Source organism: Gallinula chloropus (genome assembly GCF_964237585.1).
Source record: "Gallinula chloropus genome assembly, chromosome: 19".
In the NCBI taxonomy this organism is placed as follows: Eukaryota; Metazoa; Chordata; class Aves; order Gruiformes; family Rallidae; genus Gallinula; species Gallinula chloropus.
The window spans coordinates 13,635,218-13,659,071 of NC_140104.1; the positions used below are offsets into that span (position 1 = coordinate 13,635,218).

The 23,854-nt window shown below is 50.0% G+C and overlaps 1 protein-coding gene and 1 pseudogene across 2 annotated transcripts; both read right to left on the bottom strand.

Moving 5' to 3' along the window:
• Nucleotides 1-605: 605 nt before the first annotated feature.
• LOC311199241 (olfactory receptor 14A16-like) lies at nucleotides 606-1,532 on the bottom strand (the record flags this gene model as incomplete). Its single annotated transcript, XM_084273302.1, has 1 exon — nucleotides 606-1,532. The coding sequence occupies one exon, from the start codon at nucleotides 1,530-1,532 to the stop codon at nucleotides 606-608; it is 927 nt and encodes a 308-aa protein (XP_084129428.1).
• Nucleotides 1,533-22,026: 20,494 nt separating this feature from the next.
• Nucleotides 22,027-22,873, bottom strand: LOC311198862 (olfactory receptor 14J1-like; annotated as a pseudogene). Its single transcript has one exon. The product of its transcript is annotated as an olfactory receptor 14J1-like (transcript).
• Between the last annotated feature and the right edge of the window lie 981 nt (nucleotides 22,874-23,854).

Below are 23,854 nucleotides of genomic sequence, written 5' to 3' on the forward strand. Positions count from 1 at the left end.
CCAGGGGAAATTTATTTTTGATATCAGGAAGAACTTCTTTACTGAAATGGTAGTGAAGCGTTGGAACAGGCTGCCCAGGGAAGTGGTGGACTCACCATCCCTGGAGGTATTGAAATGTGTGTAGATGTTGTGCTTGAGGACATGGTCTAGAAGTGGACTAGGCAGGGTTAGGCTGTGGTTGGACTTGATGACCCTAAAGGTCTTTTCCAACCCAAGTGATTGGATGATTCGATGGTACAGAGGGCACAGGAAATTCCTGTTCTGTCATGGTGGGAAAGCATTGCCATTTCAGACAATTAGTGGAGTGACTTAGCTGATGACAATGTGCTTGTAAACATTTTATAGATGCCAGGAGAAACATAAATAAAGAAAAAAATGTGCACCTTTCAAGATAAACATGATGCAAAGGAAGCACAGCTTGTCATTACACAGTGTCTGGGTCACAAGAGACACCTAGATACTGGATTAGGAATGGGATGAATGTGCACCATGTTATTACAGTTTAAACACCATAGAAGGAAAAAACCCCTACTAAATAGAGACTGATCCTAACGTCAGTTACATGGCCAGAGATATTCATAAGAAAATGAGCAGTTCTTTGAGGCTTAGATACATCCAGTGCTCAGTTTCCACACGGCATCCTTGAGCTCCTGGTTCCTCATGCTGTAGATGAGAGGGTTCACTGCTGGTGGAACCACCGAGTAAAGAAATGACACTACCAGGTCCAGAAATAGGGAGGAGATGGAGGGGGGCTTCAGGTAGGCAAACACAGCAGTGCTGAGAAACAGGGAGATCACAGCCAAGTGAGGGAGGCAGGTGGAAAAGGTTTTGTGCCGTCCCTGCTGCGAGGGGATCCTCAGCACAGCCCTGAAGATCTGCACATAGGACACCACAACGAACACAAAACACCCGAAAGCTAAACAGGCACTGACCACAGTGACTGCAATCTCCCTGAGGTAGGCATCTGAGCAGGAGAGTTTGAGGATCTGGGGGATTTCACAGAAGAACTGGTCAACAGCATTGCCATGGCAGAGGGGCAGTGAAAATGTATTAGCTGTGTGCAGCACAGCATTGAGAAACCCACTGCCCCAGGCAGCTGCTGCCATGTGGACACAAGCTCTGCTGCCCAGGAGGGTCCCATAGTGCAGGGGGTGGCAGATGGCAACGTAGCGGTCATAGGCCATGACAGTGAGCAGACAGTACTCTGTTGAGAGCAAAAATAAAAAGAAAAATATTTGAGCCACACATCCTGTGTAGGAAATGGCCCTGCTGTCCCACAAGGAATTGACCATGGATTTGGGAACAGAGGTGGAGATGCAGCCAAAGTCAAGAACAGAGAGGTTGAGGAGGAAGAAGTACATGGGGGTGTGGAGGTGGTGGTCACAGGCTATGGTGATGATGATGAGGCCATTGCCCAGGAGAGCAGCCAGGTAGATGCCCAGGAAGAGGCAGAAGTGCAGGAGCTGCAGCTCCCGTGTGTCTGCAAAGGGCAGGAGGAGGAACTGGCTGATGGAGCTGCTGCTGTTGAACATCTGCTGCTGTCAAGTGTGGAGACCTGTCAAAGGATAAAAAGGTAGGGAGAAGTTAGGGAACTCTTCTTTGAGGGTAACAGTTTCCAATTCACATTAACTCCCTGTATTCAGGAAGACATTTGTCAGGTCCCTTTTGGGAGCTCTGCTTTTTGCTGGCTTGAGTGTGCCACTGCTGGGAGGAGGGTTGGCTGTGGGCTCTTGAGAACTCAGTCCTGCCTTGCAGCAGTAAGGAAATAGAAGGATGGCCTGTTCTCAGACTAAATGCCCTGTGGATAGGAATGAGCTTTTCAGCACAGTCTCTCCAATTTCACCCGAGGGCAGAGCAGAGCTTTGGAGGTTTGGTTTTCTCCTGACTGAGAGCTGAGGAATCCAGTCTCACAGGGCAGAGCTCCAAAGCCCTCCTGCAGTCTCATCCTACCCAAGGAGGATCTCAGCTCCCCACTCCCAGCCAGAGACACACAGGGCTCAGTGCAGCTGCCCACACACAGGTGATGAGTGGCATTGCCACAACCTCTGTGCCGAGATGTCTCCTGCATGGGGCTCCTCTCTGGGGCACAAGAGTCCCTGGGAGAGCGGTGCCATTGTGGGAGGCAGCTGCAGCCCAGCAGGAGGTGCCTGGAAACCTCAGTCCTACAGATGGGATTCTGAAGTCTGGGTCAATCAGTGCCAGCCCCACCACTGGATTTGCCCAGAGCCCCAGGAAATGGTGGGAGAAAGGCAACAAATACAGGAGGAGAAACAGCGAGAAACATTCCCCATGCGGCTAGAAGTACAGGCACTCGGAGGTTTCTTCTCTCTGGGACAAGGACCCTGCACCATATTTCCATGTGTTACACTTTACATCCACCGCTTCTTTCCACAGTGCGAATGCAGCCATGCCCAGGAGAAAACAGCTGTCCTGCCCTGCCCCTCTGATGGGGTAGAAGGGCATCCTTTCCAGGCAGCACTTCCTGGTCCTAGAGAGAACCTGTCCTCCTAACACACCCCACACACTGCCCCATGTCCCAGCTTTAGGAGATCCCTCCAGGAACAGAACCTGCATTGCTCTGCACCCACAGACATACCAGGCAGAGTGCTGTGGAGATTTCTCCTCCAGTGAGCTCTCAGCATCCGGCAGCTCTCTCAGCCTCACAGGTCTCCCCTCAGTGCCTACAGGCAGTGTCCCCAGCCCTGTGTGCTTGGCAGAGGAGCTGCTCCTGGGCAGAGCTGTCTCTCTGCAGTGCTGCTGGGTTGCCATGAGCTCCCCCCATCCCAGGAGCCTGACCAAGCTCAGCAGGAGAAGACCAGTTCTTGTAGGCTCCCTCCTGGTGCCTCAGGCCTCATGGGGATCATTCTGTGATCTCAACTCTGACATTCTCAGGATGTCCATGCCCAGGGGCTGGGGGTCAGCACTTGGCATTTCTGCTGCATCAGACCAAGCCAGGGTGTCCTCAGCATCAGAGCTGCCTGTGCTATGCCTGTGTTTGTCCTCATGGCCTCCAGCTGTCTGCTCTAACGAGCCCATGTGGAGGCTTTGTCAGGAATGGCTCCCAGTGGGGCCTGTTAGTGCTTCAAGGTACTTTGGGCATTACTCCTGACTTGGACTTCTTGAGAGGTTTCTTCACTGTCCTCTTGGTATCTGAGGTCTCTGGACTCACCAGAGATACAATGGGGCTCATTAACATCCAGAAAGCCCTTACAAGCATGGCTCTTCATGTAATTTTCTTTCAAATATTAAGACTTGTATAAATAATTGGAGAGGTTTTAATTGGGTGATGAAACAATCACAGTAATTTCACAATGGAGGATTTTTTCATAGAAAAAAAAAAAGTGTCTGTCATTTTTTAGTCCATGGAAGATGTCTTAACAGCATTCTACAAGTGATGTTTGTCCAGAGATCTCGTAGAGGGTTCTGGACAGGATGGGAAAGCAGTCCCTTGAGATCCAACCCTGTCTGAAGAACCTTGCTCATCCCAGACCAGCAGTTCCCTCACTGGCCTCCTGGGACTCCCAACACTTTTCCTGGCATCATCTATGTTCACAGGCAGAGACAGATTTCTCTGACAACAAACAGCAGTTAAACATGACACAGTTCAATACCCATGAAATCTCTCTCCTCAGCTGCTGCTACGGCCAAGCAGCATGTGAAGGGGGTCAGCTTTCAGGGGAGATTCTCTCCCAGAAGTGTTTCAATCAGATACATAGAAAGGTCACTTATCAACACACTGAACCTCTGACAGAACAGTTCATTAGACTTCTGGAAGATGAGATGTTTTCCAACTCTCTGAAGCTCAAAGTTTGTCAGCATCTGAATGACCAAAGAGCGAGTGGAGGGGGAAACCTTTGAGCAAAGTGAAGTGCACACATCAGGGTAGTCTGGAGAAGGTGTCCTTGGGCATGGCTGTATCACCAGGAGAGGTGGAAACACCTCAGTGATGAGGGTGATGAAGAGACAGACTGGGGGTAATGCAGGTTCAGGGGAAGGTGAGTATGACACTTCCTGGAAATTCCCAAGTCGTGAAGTGATTCAAGGAGTCAAGTGATTCAGCTGATGAAGATGCTTGTAAAGTGTTTATAAAAATGAATTTAAAAAAAAATAAAGGAAAACTTTTGGCTGTTTGCAGACAGACATGATGCAAAGAGAGCACAGCTCGTCATTCCATAGTGTCAAGGTCACACAAGGCCTGGAGATACTGCATGAGGAATGGGATGACTGTGGCCCATGTCATTACAGCTTAGACAAACCAGAACGAACAAGGCCCACGCCTTTTGAGATACCAACAGGGATGGTGACTGCACCACTTCCCTGGGCAGCCTGTTCCAATACTTGACTACCCCTTCAGGAAAGAAATTCTTCCTGATATGAGAAATAAATCTCCCCTGGAGCAACTGGAAACCATTTCCTCTCATCTCAACTCTGTTCACCACAACTCTTTGGGCCCGGACTTCAGCCAGTTTCTAACCCAGCACAGAGTATACCCATCAAATCCATTAGATGCTATTTTCTCCAGCAGGATGCTGTGGGAGGCAGAGATGAAGGATTTACTGAAGTCCAGGTAGATCACATCCACAGCCACTAAGCAGGTCATCTTGTCATAGAAGGAGATCAGCTTCCTCAAGCACATTCTAAACCCACGCTGACTGGGCCTGATCACCTGAGTGTGCTGCATGTGCTGCATGATGGTACTCAAGATGATTAGTTCCATCCCCTTCCCCAGCACTGAGGTCAGGCTGACAGGCCTGTAGTTCCCTGGGTCCTCCTTCTGTCCCTTCTTGTAGATGGGTGTCACATGTGCCAGTTTCCAGTCAGGCAGAACCACCCTGGTCAGCCAGGACTGCTGGTAAATAAGGGAAAGTGGCTTGGGGAGCACTTCTGCCAGCTCCCTCAGTGCTTTCGGGTGTGTCCCATCCAGACACATTGACCTTTGCAGACCTAATCGGGGCCTCAGTCTACTTCCTGTCCCCATCTTTCCACTCCGGGGTCTGGGAATGGAGAGACAACTGTTCTTACCACTAAAGATTGAGGTAAAAAAGGCATTCATTACATCAGCCTTTTCTTCATCATCCATCACAGTTGTTCCTCCCTGGATCCAATAAAGGTGGGAGATTCACTCTGTCCCATATAATATTAATGTATTCTATAGATGCATTAATAACAAAAGGAGGGCCAGGGAGAATCTCCCAACTTCATTGTAGGCTGCAAACAAAACATGAAAGGGCTGAAAAAGCTTCCTGGCCAGAAAACTCTCCAGGTAGCCGACTAGCCGCCCCGGGAACCTTGGGAGGAAGGGCATTCCTAGCCAAGGGAATGGTCCTATAACACCAGACATCATTTTCTGGCTCTGCCAGTGTCCACATTCAAAAAATGTTAAGCATCCAGTAATAGCTGTCAAACAAAAGGTTTGAGAGCTCAAATAACTGGGGAGCCCCTAAACTTCCTCTGACAGGGGGATCAGCCTCAGTAACTTCGGGGCTCAGAGCTTCTGTGTCTGAGGGAATGGTCTGCAGAGAGCCTGGTGTCATTTTCGGGCTCAGCCTGTGTCCAACTTCAAAAATGCCAAACGTCAAGAAAGAGCCCCAAACAAAAGGTGTGAGGGCTGAAAGATGTTTCTGGCCTGAAACCTCCCCAGGTAGTAGAATAACAGTGCAACAAACCTTGAGGCTCAGAGCATTCCTAGCCAAGGCAATGGTCCTAAGAGTGCCTGACATCAGCTTTCAATCTGCCAGTAACAACCTCTAAAACTGCTAAACCTCCTGCAACAGGTCTCAAACAAAAGAAATGAGGGCTTGAAGATATTCCTGGCTTGAAACCTCCACAGGTATCCCATTAGCAGCCCCTGTATACCATTGGGCTCAGGGCATTTCTTCCAAGGAACTGGTCCAAACTCTATCAGAGATAATATTCCCGATCTAAAAGCATCCAAATTTGAAACTGGTAAATGTCCAGTAATAACTCTAAACCAAATGTGTGAGGGCTGAAAACACTCCTGGCTTGAAACCTACCCAGATGGGACACTAGCAGCCCTGTTAACATTTCAGCTCAGGGCTTTCGTGTTCAAGGGTATCATCTTAACAGTCCCTGCAGTCATTTTCAGGCTCTACCAGCATCCATCTTCGAAACCTCGAATCAACCAGTAACAGCTCCCAAACAACAGTGCGAGAGCTTAAAGATGTTACTGCTCTGAAACCTACTCCAGGTATCGACTAGCAGCCCCAGCAACCGTTAGGATTAGGGCATTCCAAGCAGGGAAAATTGTCCTAACAGTGCCTGATGTTGTTTCCAGGCTCCACCAGTGTCCATATTTTAGCCTTCTAAATGTCCAGCAATAGTTCCTAAAAAAAGGATTGAGGGCTGAAAGAGGTTCCTGGCTTGAAATCTCCCTTGTTAGCACTCTAGCAACCCCAGTAATCTTGGGGCTCAGATTTCTCCTTACAAAGGTAATGCCAGAACAATGCTTGATGTTATTTTCGGACTCTCTAAGTGTCCAACTTTGAAACTTCTAAATGTCCAGCATTAGCTCCCAAACGAAAAGGGGCAAGGGCCAAAGATGATCCTGGTCTGAAACCTCCATAGGTCACCCACTTCCAGCAAGAGTAACATTAAGGCTCAGCATATTCCTAGCCAAGGGAACGACCCTACTGGTGCCTGACATCATTGCACAGTTCTGCAGTCCTCCACTTTTTAAGTTGCTAAACTGCACAAATGGCTCCAAAACAAAAAGGTGCAAGGGCTGAAAGAAGTTCCTGGCCTGAAACCTCTGCAGGTAGTGCAGAAGCAGCACCAGTAACCTTGAAGCTCAGGCTTTTCCTTTCCACAGGAACAATCCTAACATTGAGTGACATCACTTTCAGGTTATATCAGCATCCAGCTTCAAAAATGATAAACCTCCCACAAGAGTTCCAATCAAACTGTGTAAGGGCTGAAAGATGTTATTGGCCTGAAACCTCCCAGGGTAGCCCACCAGCGGACCAGGTTACCCTTGGGATCAGGGCATTCCTAGCCACAGGAATGGTCCTAAAGTTGACTGACATCTAAATCCGACTTCACAAGGGTCAAACTTAGATACTGCTAAATGTCCAGCAATAGCTCCCAAACAAAAAGAGAAAGGGTCTAAAGAGGTTCCTGGCCTGAAACCTCCCACATTATTCCACAAAACATCACAAATTTAAACAAGTACTAAATACAAAAATACCAATCTCCCTGGGGTAGGCATCTGAGCATGCAAGCCTGAGGATCTAGAGGATTTCACAGAAGAACTGGTCAACAGCATTGCCCTTGCAGAAGGGGAGGGAAAATGTATTGGTTGTGAGCAGCACAGCATGGAGAAACCCACTGCAGCTCCCCTGTGTCTGCCAAGGGCAGGAGGAGGAAGTGGGGAATGAAGCTGCCATGGGACATTCTCTGCCTCTTTGCAGGAAGCCCTGTGGAAGGAGAACAAGGCAGTGAAAACTTGGGACACTGTTCACTGGCAGCATGGGGCTCTGATGTGAGCTCTCCAGATGCCAGTTTGTCCTTGCAGCAGCAGGTCTATCATTTTTAATATCTAGGATCATTTCTGGATTGTGGTTTCCACTTCCCCCAACTGCAGAGCAGAGCTTTGTGGATTTCTTTCCCCTGATATTGTTCTCTGGAAACCCTGAGAAATGCCCAAATGCTCACCTAAACCCCTTCCTTTCACAGGTGGAAAGAGATCGCTCCATGCCTGCTCCAGGTCTGGGAGTCTTGTCTCATGGGGAGACACAGAAAGGTGATTCTCCTGCCCAGCTCTGGTTTCATCAGGAGAAATTACTCTGCTGGACAGAAGGATTTCTCCCCAGCTGAGGGAGGCAACATCAGAGATGAGAACAGAGAATGATCCCCATGAGGCCTGAGGCACCAGGAGGGAGCCTAGAAGAACTGGTCTTCTCCTGCTGAGCTGGTCTGTGCTCCTGGGATGGAGGGAGTTCATGGCAGCCCAGCAGCACTGCAGAGAGACAGTTCTGCCCAGGAGCAGCTCCTCTGCCAAGCACACAGGGCTGGGGACACTGCCTGTAGGCACCGAGGGGAGACCTGTGAGGCTGAGAGAGCTGATGGATGCTGAGAGCTCACTGTAGGAGAAATCTCCACAGCACTCTGCCTGGTATGTTTGTGGGTGCAGGTTCTGTTCCTGGAGGGATCTCCTAAAGCTGGGACATGGGACAGTGTGTGGGGTCTGTCAGGAGGACAGGTTCTCTCTAGGACCAGAAAGTGCTGCCTGGAAGGGATGCCCTCCTGCCCCATCAGAGGGACAGGGCAGGACAGCTGTCTTCTCCTGGGCATGGTTGAGATGTGCCCAGGGCTGTCCTTGCGAGCAGGGTCCTTGTGTCCCAGGGGCTGTGTGCTGGGGCCAGGACTCTGCTGCTGCCAGGGTCAGCACTCAGCCTGCCTGCTGGGCTTTCCACAGGGATATAGACAGCACCTCTGGGTTAAAGCAGTGACCCAGGGAAGGGCAAAGTAAGGTTCTTCTGCTGTAAGAAAGTGCTGCCTGGGTCAGCTTTGGTCCCAGCCAGAGCTGATCTTTGAGAAATTCCAAAGAGAATATTTCTGCAAAGGCAGAGTCTTTGCTTTGACTTTTCCTCTCCTGTGGGCTGTGCTGAGTGTGGTAGATGAGAACTTATTTCTCCCCTTGAGAATATGCAGTGAAACCTTGATTCTCATGAAGATGTTGGAGCCTGGGCTGAGTCTGAACACACAGAGGTTCCCTGGGGCAGTGCCCTGATGCCAGGAGGTTTCTGCAGAGCAGAGCAGAGCACAGGGCAGGTTGGATGAGGTCTGTAAGCACAGAGCGGGAGGTGAGATGGGCAGAGAGAAGCAGCTGCAGGGACAGCTCCAGGCAGCAGAGACACTGTCAGGGAGGGAGAAGGAGTTACTCCCAGTAATGCCCTGGCAGTGGGGATTTGAGACCTCCCTGATATCCGTCACACTGCAGACACTTTCCCACAGCAACCCCCTGGTTTCTGTCACCTGGAAGAGGCTCTGCAGCCAGAGTTTCAGGGTTTCAAGCTGAGTCTTCTCTTTGTTAGCCTGATGCCCATTGGGGAGAAATACGTGTGCCTCTCTGCCTGTCCCTGTGCTTCCAGCCTTGGCTGCAACATTCCTCGCTGTTTCCCCTCATGACATTGCTCCCTTTGTCACACCCTGGGGCTCTGGGCCCATCCATCCTTAGGGCTTGCACTCAGCTGACCCTCAATTCAGGACCCCCATCTGTAGGAATGAGGACTTCCTGGGGGCTTCTACTGGGCTGCAGCTGCCTCCCACAATATCACCACTCTCCCAGGGACTCTTGTGCCCCAGAGAGGAGCCCCATGCAGGAGACATCTCGGCACAGAGGCTGTGGCAATGCCACTCATCACCTGTGTGTGGGCAGCTGCACTGAGCCCTGTGTGTCTCTGGCTGGGAGTGGGGAGCTGAGATCCTCCTTGAGTGGGATGAGACTGCAGGAGGGCTTTGGAGCTCTGCCCTGCAAGACTGGATTCCTCAGCTCTCTGTGGGGTCCTGTTTCTTCTACGGGGAACAGCAGGGTGTGATCACAGAGCGTGCAGCACAGGGCAGCTGAGACCAGGGCTGATGGACAGAGCAGCTCTCCCCACTCTGCAATCAGGGGAAGGTTTCACTGGCACTGCAGCAGCAATGTCAGGGAGTTCTGACAGAAGAAACACTGCTCAGTATCAGTCAGGAGAAAACCAAAGCTCCAAAGCTCTGCTTTGCCCACGGGTAAAACTGGAGTGACAGTGTTGAAAAGCTCATTGCTATCCACAGAGGATTTACTGTGAGATCACACCATCCTTATATCGACTCACTGCTGCAAGGCAGGACTGAGTTCTCAAGAGACCACAGCCAACCCTCCACCCAACAGTGGCACACTCCAGCCAGCACAAAGAGGAGCTCCCAAAAGGGACCTGTCAGAAATCCTCCTGAATAGAGAAAGTAAATGTGAATTGAAAGAGGCTTTCCTAAAGGATGAGATCAGTAAATTGTCACTGCACTTTTTCCTCCTTGGATAGGTCTCCACACTTGATGGCAGCAGATGTCCAACACCAGCAGCTCCATCAGTCAGTTCCTCCTCCTGGCCTTTGCAGACACACGGGAGCTGCAGCTCTTGCACTTCTGCCTCTTCCTGGGCATCTACCTGTCTGCTCTCCTGGGCAATGGCCTCATCATCATCACCATATCCTGTGACCACCACCTCCACACCCCCATGTACTTCTTCCTCCTCAACCTCGCTGTTACTGACCTTGGCTGCATCTCCACCACTGTTCCCAAATCCATGGCCAATTCCTTGTGGGACTCCAGGGCCATTTCCTACACAGGATGTGTGGCTCAACTCTTTCTTTTTATTTTTGCTCTTCACAGAGTACTATATTCTCACTGTCATGGCCTATGACCGCTACGTTGCCATCTGCCACCCCCTGCACTATGGGACCCTCCTGGGCAGCAGAGCTTGTGTCCACATGGCAGCAGCTGCCTGGGTTGGTGGGTTTCTCCATGCTCTGCTGCAGACAGCCAATACATTTTCCTTCCCTCTCTGCAAGGGCAATGCTGTTGACCAATTCTTCTGTGAAATCCCCCAGATCCTCAAGCTCTCCTGCTCAGATGCCTACCTCAGGGAGATTGCAGTCATTTTGGTTGGTGCTTGTTCTAGTTTTGTCTGTTTTGTGTTCATCGTGGTGTCCTATGTGCAGATCTTCAGGGCTGTGCTGAGGATCCCCTCGCAGCAGGGACGGCACAAAGCCTTTTTTACCTGCCTCCCTCACCTGGCCGTGGTCTCCCTGTTTCTCAGCACTGCTGTGTTTGCCAACCTGAAGCCCCCCTCCATGTCCTCCCTATTTCTGGACCTGGTACTGGCATTTCTTTACTCAGTGTTTCCACCAGCAATGAACCCCCTCATCTACAGTATGAGGAACCAGGAGCTCAAGGATGCCATGTTGAAACTGAGCACTGGATGTATCTAAGCCGTAAAGAACTGCTCATTTTCTTCTGCATATCACTGGCCATGTAACTGACATTAGGATCAGACTGTATTTAGTAGGGGTTTTTTTCTTTCTATGTTGTTTAAAATTTAATAACATGGTGCACATTCATCCCATTCCTAATCCAGTATCGAGGTGTCTCTTGTGACCCAGACACTGTGTAATGACAAGCTGTGCTTCCTTTGCGTCATGTTTCACTTGAAAGGTGCACATTTTTTTCTTTAGTTATGTTTCTCCTGGCATTTATAAAAATTTACAAGCACATTGTCATCAGCTGAGTCACTCCATTAATTGTCTGAAATGGCAATGCTTTCCCACCATGACAGAACAGGAATTTCCTGTGCCCTCTGTACCATAGAATCATCCAATCACTTGGGTTGGAAAAGACCTTTAGGGTCATCAAGTCCAACCACAGCCTAACCCGGCGTAGTGCACTTCTAGACCATGTCCTCAAGCACAACATCTACACACATTTCAATACCTCCAGGGATGGTGAGTCCACCACTTCCCTGGGCAGCCTGTTACAATGCTTCACTACACTTTCAGTAAAGAAGTTCTTCCTGATATCAAAAATAAATTTCCCCTGGTTCAGTTTGGAAACATTTCCTCTCATCACTTGATACCTGAGAGAAAACAGCAACCCCCACCAACATACACCCTCCTTGCAGGAAGTTGTAGAGAGCAGTAAGGTCTCCACTCAACCTCCCTTTCTTCAGACTAAAAAGCCCCAGTTCCATCCTCAAAGGACTTGTGCTCCAAACTCTTCTCTGTGGAGACCGACAGTCAGCAACACGCAATTCGATATGAATTTTAGGTGAAGCCGTTTATTGGGTGAAATCACACAGATAGGAGACTTTTGTTGCTGCAAACGTGGCAAGCTAAAAAACTGCTGATTGGTTACATACCCTGTTTACCCCCTACTGATTGGTTAGAGATTATAACAAGTTCTGATAAACATATCTTATAGCTGAATATCATTAGTTTACCTTTGGTGCCTAAAAACATCCGCACACCGGCTGTTTTGACCATCTTATTATGGCTGGTTCTGAACATGTTCCGTTACTCCCAAGTTCTTCCCATAACTTGTTCTTGGTTTAGGGCAGTCTGTACCCCTGTCATCAAGGCCGCTGTGTGTTGAGACTGTGATTATAAAGTTCCTCTCAGCATGAGCAACTTTTCCTGTCTCATGGGAACAGGAGGATATTATCAGAACCTAAGTCTTGGGAGAAGAACTCTAGGCCACTAGCAGGCCTGCTGTCTTCCCCTGTTGCCTTTTGTTTAGGCACGGTGACCTGGTTCAGGAACGGCAACGGCACCACACTCTGGCAGCACGGTCCATCAGCTCACAGACACCAATATGGTGGACGGCAAATGGCGTTTATTAGAGAGGGGCACGGGGCTTTATACCCCAGGGCTGTGATGCCACTCCCATCCTCTCACCTTACCGGCTACTTGCTATTGGTTACCTGTGGAGGGGAGGGGTCCTACCTTTCCGTACAGCGCGACATCTTCCGACACAAAGCCCTATCTACCGACATTCCCCCCCTCCCTATGCCTACTAAAACTACTTACAATGCGAGTAAGATTTTGGTTGGATTGATCTAGTAATCAGAAAGTAGCATTTAACAGCAATATTTACGATGATTCTTTGGAGTATTTTCTGATCCTGCCATCTCCCTAACACCCATTCCCGCAGTTGATGATCATACAAACCCGTAGACGGCACGACAAACCCTAAAAGTAAAATCACACAGAGACATTGTGGCCTATTGCCATGGGGACTGTTTTTGCCTTGTTTGGATTCTGCCGGTTTGGGAGTCTCAGATGCGGACAGGATGCTTGCTGACTTGTCGTCCTCCTCGGCCACCTGGGTGTATCGGTCACAGGGGCGCCCGATGATCTGGTCCTGTGGATAAAACCTCACATTTTCCATTAGTTTTATTCCGGAGGTCTGGCTTAATGGACTTAAGTGGACACCATTTAATTCTGCCGTCTTTTTTAACAGCAGCATATCCTCGTCCCTGTCCTGGTTTTGGTCAGGATGGAGTTAATTTCATTTGTAACAGCGGATGGAATGCTGTATTTGAGAGTAAAATGGGAGTACTGCTGATAACACCCTGATATTTCTAGTTGCTGTCAGACAGTCAAAGACTTTCTCAGCTCTTCATGAGAAAGGAGGGGCGAAGCCAGGACAGGTGACCCAACTGGCCAAAGAGAGTATTCCACGCCAATTACGTCCTGCCCAGGATATCGGGGGCTGATGGGAGGAAGGCCCGGGGCGGCTCCGGGACGCGCGGTTCGTGGGGGACGGTCGGGTTCTGGGACGGCTCTGGGTGGCACAGCCTGAGTTGTATGGTTTGGTGAGAAACTGCATTGTGTATCAACTGCTTTATATATGTTTGCTTTGAAGTCATGTTAGCATTGTTACATTGTATCTTTCTGTTATCTTAGTAAACTATCCTTATCCCAACCCACGGGCCTCTTAATTTCTTGATTTTGGGGTTATTTGCCCCTTTCTCTTCCTTTTCCCTTCCCTTACTTCTCCCCCCCCCCCCCCCCCCCCCCCGCCTCTTCCCTTTAACCTGCTCTTTTCCTTCAAGGAGCAGGCAGCTGCGTGGATCTTGGCCCTCAGCCGGGTGAAACCACGACAGTCCCTTAAGGACCAACCTCCACCCCTGTTCCCATTCTCCCAGCTCATTCCTGACTACAACCAGTGGGCCTTCCTCTAGTGCTTTAGTGGCCCAATGTTTTTGGGTAGGACTGTTTACCTCCTCTCCTCTGGGGAACTGATTCAGTGCTAACAGAGCCGTTGCCAACAGGCGTGCTTGGTCTCCTGTAGGAATGGCATTGGTGAAACCCTCTGCCTTTGCTAACACTTCTAATTTAGATTTTACTGTTTGGTTCACTCGCTAGACTATGGCTTGCCCTGTGCTATTGTACGGGATGCCGTACGTTAAGGTAGTACCCCATTTCTGAGCGAATGCCTTGACTGATTTGGATACAAAGTTTGAGCCATTGTCTGTTTTAATCTGATTAGGGATGCCAAGCCATGCCATGGCAGTTAGCCAGTGCTGAATGGTCGCTTTCGAGTCTGCCTTAAGGTGTTGTGTAGCTACAATCACTCCACTATATGTGTCTACAGCTACTGCTAGCCATGCTTGAGGTTTCAGCAGCTGACAGAGTGTAAAATTTGTCTGCCACACCTCGGAGGTTTTAAGGCCTCTGGGATTGACTTCACTGCACCACAGCAGTGATTTCTGGCAGTGAGGGCACGTGGCTACTACGTGTTTCGCGTCCGTGACTGAGATCCCATATCTCTTTTCTAGTGCTTTAGCTCCTATACGGAGAGACTCGTGTAGCTGACGAGCATCTCTCAGCATTCACAACCCTTTTGCAGCCGTGTCTGCTTTGTCATTGCCTGTTTGGAAAAACCCTTTTACCGGGCTGTGGCTGTTGATGTGGATGGCTGATACGGTGCACTTTCAGGAAGAAAGCGCTTCTTCTAGCATTAAGGCTATTGCAGATGTTGACACACCAGGTCCCGACATGGCTAAGCAAAGCTTTGCTGCGAACATTGAGTCAGTCACTGTGTTGAGGTGCTCCGTTGGAAACAGTCCGCACGCCAGCACAATTGCCATTGCTTCTAGCTGCTGTACTGAAAGCCCATAGTCAGTCATTTTAACGCAGTGCCATTCTTCTTCTGCTTGCCATACCGCAGCCGCTGTTCAGGTTGCTGAGGATGCATCTGTAAAGACCGTTGGTCCCTGTTGGGGTCGGTCCAAGGCCTTTTGTGGAAGGTCAATGTAGATTACCGCCAGCATCTGAGTCCACGGGGGCTTTGTAGCGTACCCGATTTCTCCACCAAATCCAGCTAAGGCTATGGCTAGGTACTCTGACATTGCCACTGACTGTGCTGGGAGCTGTTTGCGGAAGGGTAGGTATATCTTGGCTGGTTCAATGCCTAGGTGTCTTAGGGCAAGTTTTCTACCTTTCATGATGAGGTTACCGAGGCATTCGACTCCTGGTGAGAATGCACGCAACGACTTCCCCAGGACTACTCACTGTACTGGTTGAGCTTTTTCAGGGGGGCCTTGGGCTAGTGCCCCTACACCCCCTCCCTCTGTGAAGTGGACATACAAATCTAGTGGTATGTCTGGGTTCCATCTGGTGAGCGTGCCTGATGATATCTGTCGCTCGATAAAATCGAGAGAGTTCATTGCCTCCGCTGTCAAAGATTTTTGCTCCCATGGGTTTTTTCCCTTTAAGAGATCGTACAGGGGGTTCATGATTTCTGGAGGGATTAGGACAATGTTACAGAGCCATTGCAAGGATCCCACCAACTGCTGCATATCATGGAGCGTTTTAATGTTTCGGCAGATTTTTATTACAGGTGGGATTACATAGGAACTTGTTATCCCCACCCCCAGGAAACATACACATGGCCCCTTTTGATTTTTGCACTCGCAATTTCGAACCCGTTTGATTTAAGAGTCTCTGAGACAGTTGTGACTAACTGGTCTAGCTGACCTCCTGTTGGTGCAGCCATCAAGATGTCGTCCATGTACTGAATGATGGTCGCAGTCAGGTCACTGCGTCGGACCGGTGCCAGTGCTCGATCCACTGTGATCTGACAGATAGTGGGCGAGTTGATCGTTCCTTGAGGCAGCACCTTCCACTGGAAGGGCAGGTTAGGGTGTTGGCTGTTTGGGAATACAACAGGAAAAGCAAACCGCTCCTTGTCCTCCTCATGTAGAGGGATGGAGAAAAAACAGTCTTTAATGTCACGGACGGCAAAAGGTTGCCCATTCGGTACCATAGAGTTCATAGGCAGCAGTGTTTGGACAGGACCCATGGGTTGAATTCTCTTATTTACGTCCCACAGGTCATGTAGGAGGCGAAACCCCTCACCGGTTCTTTTGGGTATTACAAAACCTGGAGTGTTCCATGGGCTAGTAGATGGTTCTATGTGACCTCGTTGTAGCTCACGGTCGACTAGCTCGAGAAGCACATCCATTCGAGGGTTTGGCAGGGGCCACTGCTTGACCCACAATGGGTCAGACGATTTCCAGGTTAGCTTAATTGGTGGAAGTGGGTATACTGCAGTGGCCCTTACTATAAATTTGTTACCCTGGCTTTCAATAGGGCTAAAGCGTCCCTTCCTAGCAAGGGTGGAACTCCTGACATGACATATGGAAAGAGGGTGATGTTTTTTTGTGGTCCCTTTTCAGTATGGAGTGTGATTGCTATCAATTGAGCGCTCTTTCTGGCTTGGGTTAATCCCCCAACTCCTCCCACCATGGGGGCATTTTCCACTTTCCAGTGTGGGGGCCAGTGCGTATCGGTGATGACAGTGACGTCTGCTCCGGTATCAATTAAAAAGGGAACACTGATGGTGGTGTCATCTAAAGTATTGTAAAGGGAGCAAACTCCCCACACCACCGGCGGGTCATCACATTTTACAGCCAGGGCCACCCTGGCTCCCGACTCCAGAGGGTAGTCCCTGCTGTCCCTGAGGCAAAGGTAGGTCAGCCTGCAATGTTGGTTGGACTATATAATTGGTCTCTTCTTGAGGGGGCAACGAGTTTGGAATCGCCTTGCCCCATTTGGGGATGATATAATTGGGCCGCCTCGTATCCCACTCGGGAGAGAACTGGGTGTGGCCCGAAAGTCCCCTCTCTTTGAAGTTTCCCTGATTGTTACCCCTGCAATCTTTGGCAAAATGTACCCTCCTCCCACAAGCCCAACACGGTCCCCTGGGCCGAGTTTGGCATGGGGGGAGCGCTGTTGGCAAGTATCCAGACTGAGGGCAATTTCTCCCGATGTGTCCAATCTGACCCCATTTAAAACACACCACTGCATTGGCTACTAGGGCGTGAACAGCTGCCTGGATTGGAATTAAATGTTCTTCCCTCGCAACATGCTTAATCATATCCGCAATATTTGACCCTGCTGGTAGTGATTGCAGAATTTTTTTGGTTGCCGAATTACACTGCTGACGTAAGCATTCTGCTACGACCGGGCCTTTTGCTTCCGGAGGCAGTGCTGACGAGTCTACTGCTGCTTGGAGGCGATCCACAAATTGTGTGAAGCTTTCACTTTCACTCTGCTTTATTGTGGCCCATGGTGCTGGCCTAGTGATGGCTCTAGAGACTGCGCTAATAGCTTCTCTGGCCGTGCGAGTAGTTGCCGCGACCTCAGGGGCCTGTAAGCCCTGTGCTTGTGCCTGAGGGGTAAGCATTGCTGGATCTGTACCCATTAGCCGCTGCAGGCTAGAGCCACGCAGAGCATGATTGTCCCCAACTGCTTGGGCCAGTAGCCTTGCACAGTTCTCCTCCCATTCTTGTTTAAAAACGATCATTCCTGCCCCGTCAAAAATCAGTCTACAAGTTTGCTTTATATCAAAGGGAAGTAGGTCATCTCCTCCAAAAACCCCATCTATGAGAGTGGAGACCATGGCCGAATTAAGTCCCTTATCCACAGTTGCTGTAACGACCGCTTGTATATCCTTAGGGTTTATTGGCGAGTGAGCCCTCTGTCTCCCGGGCATCACCCGGACCGGGAATGCTGACGCGGCTGATGGTGCCCAGTCGGCACACGCAATTTGTATTTTTTTCCAATCTGTAAGAGGAATATTTTCCCCTAGGGATTCTTTTTTATTTTGGATGCGAATATTTTGGCATATGATTTTGTCTATCCTCATTTCCTCCTCTGAGTCGGAATCGGTTGCAAGCTGCTCGCCCTGACTAGTGTCCGAGTCGGAGCCGGAACTCGGCTGACTGGCCATTTCTGGTGTTACCCTTCTTTTTGTCAGGCTTCGACCCCGCCCACCTGCTTTCTGGGTGGATCCTCGTTCCCTCCCCCTCGACCCGCCCCTTTTCTTGAGCAGGTTCTGATTGGCTCTCCACCTGTCGCTCTTGTTCTTGTCCCTTCCTTCTCTATCTCTACCACCCTTCTCTTCCCCTTCCTTTTCACGTGATCCAGGCAGCTCTGGAATTTCCTCCCTTTTCACGCCAAAAATATGCTTTCCCCACCCTTCTCCGCCGGCACCATCTTGGGGAGCACATGGCGGCAGCCATTTTTCCTGAGATTCTGATATCTTAGCGGCAGCCCTGGCCTCCTTGGCTAGCCCACCCCAGAAAGATTTCGCTCGCTCCTGCCCCTCTGTAAGAGATTTCGCTCGCTCCTGCTCCTCCGCAAAAGTTTTAGCTCGCTCCTGACTCTCTGTGAGCGGATCAGGGTTCGGGTATGGAGGCGGCGTATCACCCTCTCGATCTTTGGGCTCGGCAGGCTTATCACCGTCTGGGGGCTGCAAAGTTTGTGTGGCCACCCCGATTCCCAATTTTGGGGTGACCAACAAACATTCTTTTGCCGCCCTCCAAGTGTCCTGCTCTTGTATCACTTTCCAGAGTGCCTGCATGACCCTCCCCCACGATTTCAGATTTTTCCCACTGACGGAGGACATAGTTTCCTCAGCTGAAACCTTAGTACATTTATCTCACACCTCAGGATGGAGAATATCAACCAGCTCGTCAATGACCCCGATTTTTAAAAGTCTCGCAATGGTGAGAGTAAAATCTTTAGCCTTACACTCAATACCCCACTGCTTATGCAATTCCAATACAACCTTCAAAAGAGCTTCCATCCTTCTTCTTGGTCCGGAAGCGTCCTCCCCGCCGGGCTGGTCCTGCCGCTCCAGCCACCATTTACCCGAATTCAGGCAAGTTTCCCGGGTTTCGGCTCCACTTGTTGCCTTTGTTAGGCATGGCGACCTGGTTCAGGAATGTCACTGCACTCTGGCAGCACGGTCCATCAGCTTGCAGACACCAATGTGGTGGATGGCAAATGGCGTTTATTAGCGAGGGACATGGTGTTTTATAGCCTAGGGCTAAGATGTCATTCCCGTCCGCTTACCTCACTGGCTACCTACTATTGGTTACCTGAGGAGAGGTGGGGTCCTATCTTTCCGTACAGCACGAAATCTTTCGACTGCAAGGCCCTATCTACCGACAGGAAGGGAGATGCTGGTAGAGCCACAAAATGATGTCAGGCACTGATAGACGCGTTCTCTTGGTTATGAAAACTGTGAGCCTCAAGCTTACTGGGGGGGCTAATGGCCTTCCATAGAGGATTTCAGGCCAGGAACCTTTTTCAGCCCTCCTAGCTTTTGTTTGCAACCTACAATAAAGGTGGGAAATTCTCCCTTTCCCTGTCTTCAGCAGCACATATACTAAAATTGGAATGATACAGAGAAGATCAGCATGGCCCCTGTGCAAGGATGACACGCAAATTCATGAAGACTTCCACATGTTTTTAAATTCCCACCTGGAGTGTTGTGTCCAGTTCTGGGCTCCCTGGGATAAAAAAGACAGGGATCTATCTCCTGGAGAGAGTCCAGAGGAGGCTACGGAGATTAATTAATAAGGGCCTGCACCATCTCCCCTATGAGGAGAGGCTGAGTGACCTGGAACTGTTTAGCCTTGAGAAAGGGGGAACCTTATTAATGTTTATAAATAACTGAAGTATGGGATGCAGGGGGAAATGGCCAGCCCCTTTTCAGTGGTCTGTGGAGATAGGACAAGGGGCAGTGGCTGCAAGTTGTAGCATGGGAAGTTCCGCACCAACATGGGGAAGAACTTTTACACAGTGAGGGTGACAGAGCCCTGGGACACGCTGCCCAGGGAGGTGGTGGAGTCTCCTTGTCTGGAGATATTCAAGACCTGTCTGGATGCCTATCTGTGCAATATGAGCTGGGGATCTGCTTTGGCAGGGGGTTGGACGCAATGATCTCTTGAAGTCCCTTCCAACCCCTATGCTTCTATGGTTCTATGATTCTATGATTCTCCTTTTGTTACTAATTTTGTAAATACATTAATAACAAATAAGGGCCAGGGAGAATTTCAAAGATGGATGCTGGTGGAGCTGGAAAAGATGTCAGGCAAATTTTGGACTATTCTGTTGTCTATGAAAGACCTGTGCCCCAAGACTGAGGTACTTAATGACATTTTTTGCTTCAGTCTTTAGTAGTATGATCAGTTGTTTCCTGATCCCCAACCCCTGAGTGGAAATATGGGGACAGGAAGTAGACTGAAGCCCAAATCATCCTAGAGGAATTGGTAAGTGACCTGCTCAGCCACTTAGATCCACATACAAGGGCACTGAGGGAGCGGGTGGAAGTTCTTGCCAAGCCACTTTCCCTTATTTACCAACAGGCTGACTGAGGTGGTTCTGCCTGACTGGAAGCTGGCACATGTGACACCCATGTGTCACAAGAAGGGACAGAAGGAGGACCCAGGGAACTACAGGCCTGTCAGCCTGACCTCGGTGCTGGGGAAGGGGATGGAACTAATCATCTTGAGTACCATCATGCAGCACATGCAGGACACTCAGGCGATCAGGCCTGGTTAGCATAGGTTTAGGAAAGGCAGATCTTGCTTGACTGACCTAATCTCCTTCTATGACAAGTTGACCTGCTGCTTAGTGGATGTGGGGAAAGCTGTGGATGGGATCTACCTGGACTTCAGTGAAGCCTTCATCACTGTCACCCAAAGCATCCTGATGGAAAAACTCACCGCTCATGGATTCGATGGGTACACTCTGCACTGGGTTAGAAACTGGCTGAAGGCTGGGCCCAAAGTGTTATGGTGAATAGTTAAATCCAGCTGGCAGAACGTTACAAGTGTTGTTCCCCAGAGCTCAGTGCTGGGGCACGATCTCTTTAACTCCTTTATTAATGATCTGGACAAGGGGATTGAGTGCACCCACAGTCAGTTTGCAGACGACACAAAATTGTGTGGAAGTGTGGATCTGCTAGAAGGAAGGAAAGCTCTGCAGAGTGATGTGGACAGGCTGGATTGATGGGCAGAGGACAGCTTTTTGGGGTTGACATGGCCAACTGCCAGGTCCTGGACTTTGGTCACAATAACCCCAGGCAATGCTACAGGCCTGGGACAGAGTGGCTGGAGATTTTCCTGGAAAAAAAGGATCTGGGGGTCTTAGACAGGCAGATGTACGTGAACCAGCACTGTGCCCAGGTGGCCAAGAAAGCCAACAGCATCCTGGGCTGTGTATGGAACAGTGTAACCAGCAGGAGCAGGGAAGTGATTGTTCCATTATACTCAGCTCTGGTGAGGCCGCCCCTCAAGTGCCGTGTCTGATTTTGGGCCACTTAACAAGAAGGACATTCAGATGCTGGAGCGTGTCCAGAGAACGACAACGACTCTGGAGATGAGTTTGGAGCACAAGTCCTCTCAAGATCAGCTGAGGGAAATGGGCCTTTTTAGTCTGAAGAAAGGGAGGTTGAGGGGAGACCTTACCGCTCTCTACAACTACCTGCAAGGAGGGTGCAGGGAGGTGGTATTCAGTTTCTTATCTCAGATAGACAGGGAGAGAATAAGATCAAATGGCTTCAAAATGCACCAGGGGAGATTTAGGTTCCATATCAGGAAGAATTTCTTTACTGAAACAGTAGTCAAGTGTTGGAACAGGCTGCCCAGGGAAGTGGTGGATTCACCATCCCTGGAGGTATTTAAAGGGCCTTTAGACATCGTGCTTGAGGACGTGGTCTAGAAGTGAACTGTGCAGGGTTAGGCTGTGGCTGTGGACTCGATGATCCTAAAGGTCTTTTCCAATCCCAGTGATTGGATGATTCTATGGTACAGAGGACACAGGAAATTCCTGTTCTGTCATGGTGGGAAAGCATTGCCATTTCAGACAATTAGTGGAGTGACTCAGCTGATGACAATGTGTTTGTAAATTTTTATAAATGGCAGGAGAAAAATAAATAAGGCAAAAAATGTGCACCTTTCATAGGAAACATGATGCAAAAGGAGCACAGCTCGTCGATACACACTGTCTGGGTAAAAAAAGTCAGATACATACAGCACTAGAAATGGGATGAACGTGAAACATCTTATTACAGCTTAGACAACATAGAAGGAAAAAAAAAAACCCTAATAAATACAGACTGGTCCTCACATGAGTTACATGGCCAGCGGTATGCAGAAGATGATGAGCAGTTTATTACTGCCTAGAAACACCCAGTCATCAGTTTCCAGAGGGCATCCTTGAGCTCCTGGTTCCGCATGCTGTAGATGAGGGGGTTCACTGCTGGTGGAACCACCGAGTAAAGAAATGCCAGTATTAAGTCCACAATAAGGGAGGACATGGAGGGGGGCTTCAGGTTGGCAAAAACAGAAGTGCTGAGAAACAGGGAGACCACGGCCAGGTGAGGGAGGCAGGTGGAAAAGGCTTTGTGCCGTCCCTGCTGCGAGGGGATCCTCAACACAGCCCTGAAGATCTGCACATAGGACACCACAAGGAACACAAAACACCCAAAACCGAAACAGACACTGACCACAAGGACTCCAATTTCCCTGAGGTAGGCATCTGAGCAGGAGAGCTTGAGGATCTGGGGGATTTCACAGAAGAACTGGTCAACTGCATTGCCATGGCAGAGGGGCAGGGAAAATGTATTGGCTGTGTGCAGCACAGCACTGAGAAACCCACTGCCCCAGGCAGCTGCTGCCATGTGGACACAAGCTCTGCTGCCCAGGAGGGTCCCGTAGTGCAGGGGGAGGCAAATGGCAACATAGCGGTCATAGGCCATGATGGTGGAATGCCAAGGAATTGGTCATGGATTTTGGAACAGTTGTAGTGATGCAGCCAAGGTCAAGTACAGAGAGGTTGAGGAGGAAGAAGTACATGGGGGTGTGGAGGTGGTGGTCACAGGCTATGGTGATGATGATGAGGCCATTGCCCAGGAGGGCAGCCAGGTAGATGCCCAGGAAGAGGCAGAAGTGCAAGAGCTGCAGCTCCTGTGTGTCTGCAAAGGGCAGGAGGAGGAAGTGGCTGATGGAGCTGTTGCTGTTGGACATCTGCTGCTGTCAGGTGTGGATACCTGTCCAAGGAGGAAAAAGGTAGTGAGAAGTTAGGGAGCGATTCTTTGAGGGAAAGAGTTTCCAATTCACATTGACTCTCTGTATTCAGGAGGACACTTGGCTGGCCCCTTTTGGGAGGTCTGCTTTTTGCTGGCTTGAGTGTGCCACTGCTGGGAGGAGGGTCAGCTGTGGGGTCTTGAGAACTCAGTCCTGCCTTGCAGCAGTAAGTGAATAGAAGGATGTTGTGATCTCAGACTAAATCCCCTGTGGATAGCAATGAGCTTTTAAGCACTGTCACTCCTGTTTCACCCAGGGAAGAGCAGAGCTTTGGAGCTTTGGTTTTCTCCTGACTGAGAGCTGAGGAATCCAGTCTTGCAGGGCAGAGCTCCAAAGCCCACCTGCAGTCTCATCCTACCCAAGGAGGATCTCAGCTACCTGCTCCCAGCCAGGGTCACCCAGGGCTCAGTGCAGTTGCCCACACACAGGTGATGAGTGGCATTGCCACGGCCTCTGTGCCGAGATTTCTCCTGCATGGGATTCCTCTCTGGGGCCCAAGAGTCCCTGGGAGAGTGGTGCCATTGTGGGAGGCAACTGAAGCCCAGCAGGAGCCCCCTGGAATTCCTACAGATGGGGGTTCTGAAGTGAGGGTCAGCTCAGTTCCAGCCCCACCAATGGATTTGCCCAGAGCCCCAGGAAATGGTGGGAGAAAGGCAACAAGAACAAGAGGGGAAACAGCGAGAAACATTCCCTATGCGGCTAGAAGGACAGGCACTCGGAGGTTTCTTCTCTCTGGGACAAGGACTCTGCACCATATTTCCATGTGTCACACTTTACAACCACCGCTTCTTTCCACATTACATATGCAGCCATGCCCAGGAGAAGACAGCTGTCCTGACCTGTCCTGACTCTCTGATGGGGCAGAAGGGCAGCCCTTCCAGGCAGCACTTTCAGGTCCTAGAGAGAACCTGTCCTCCTCAA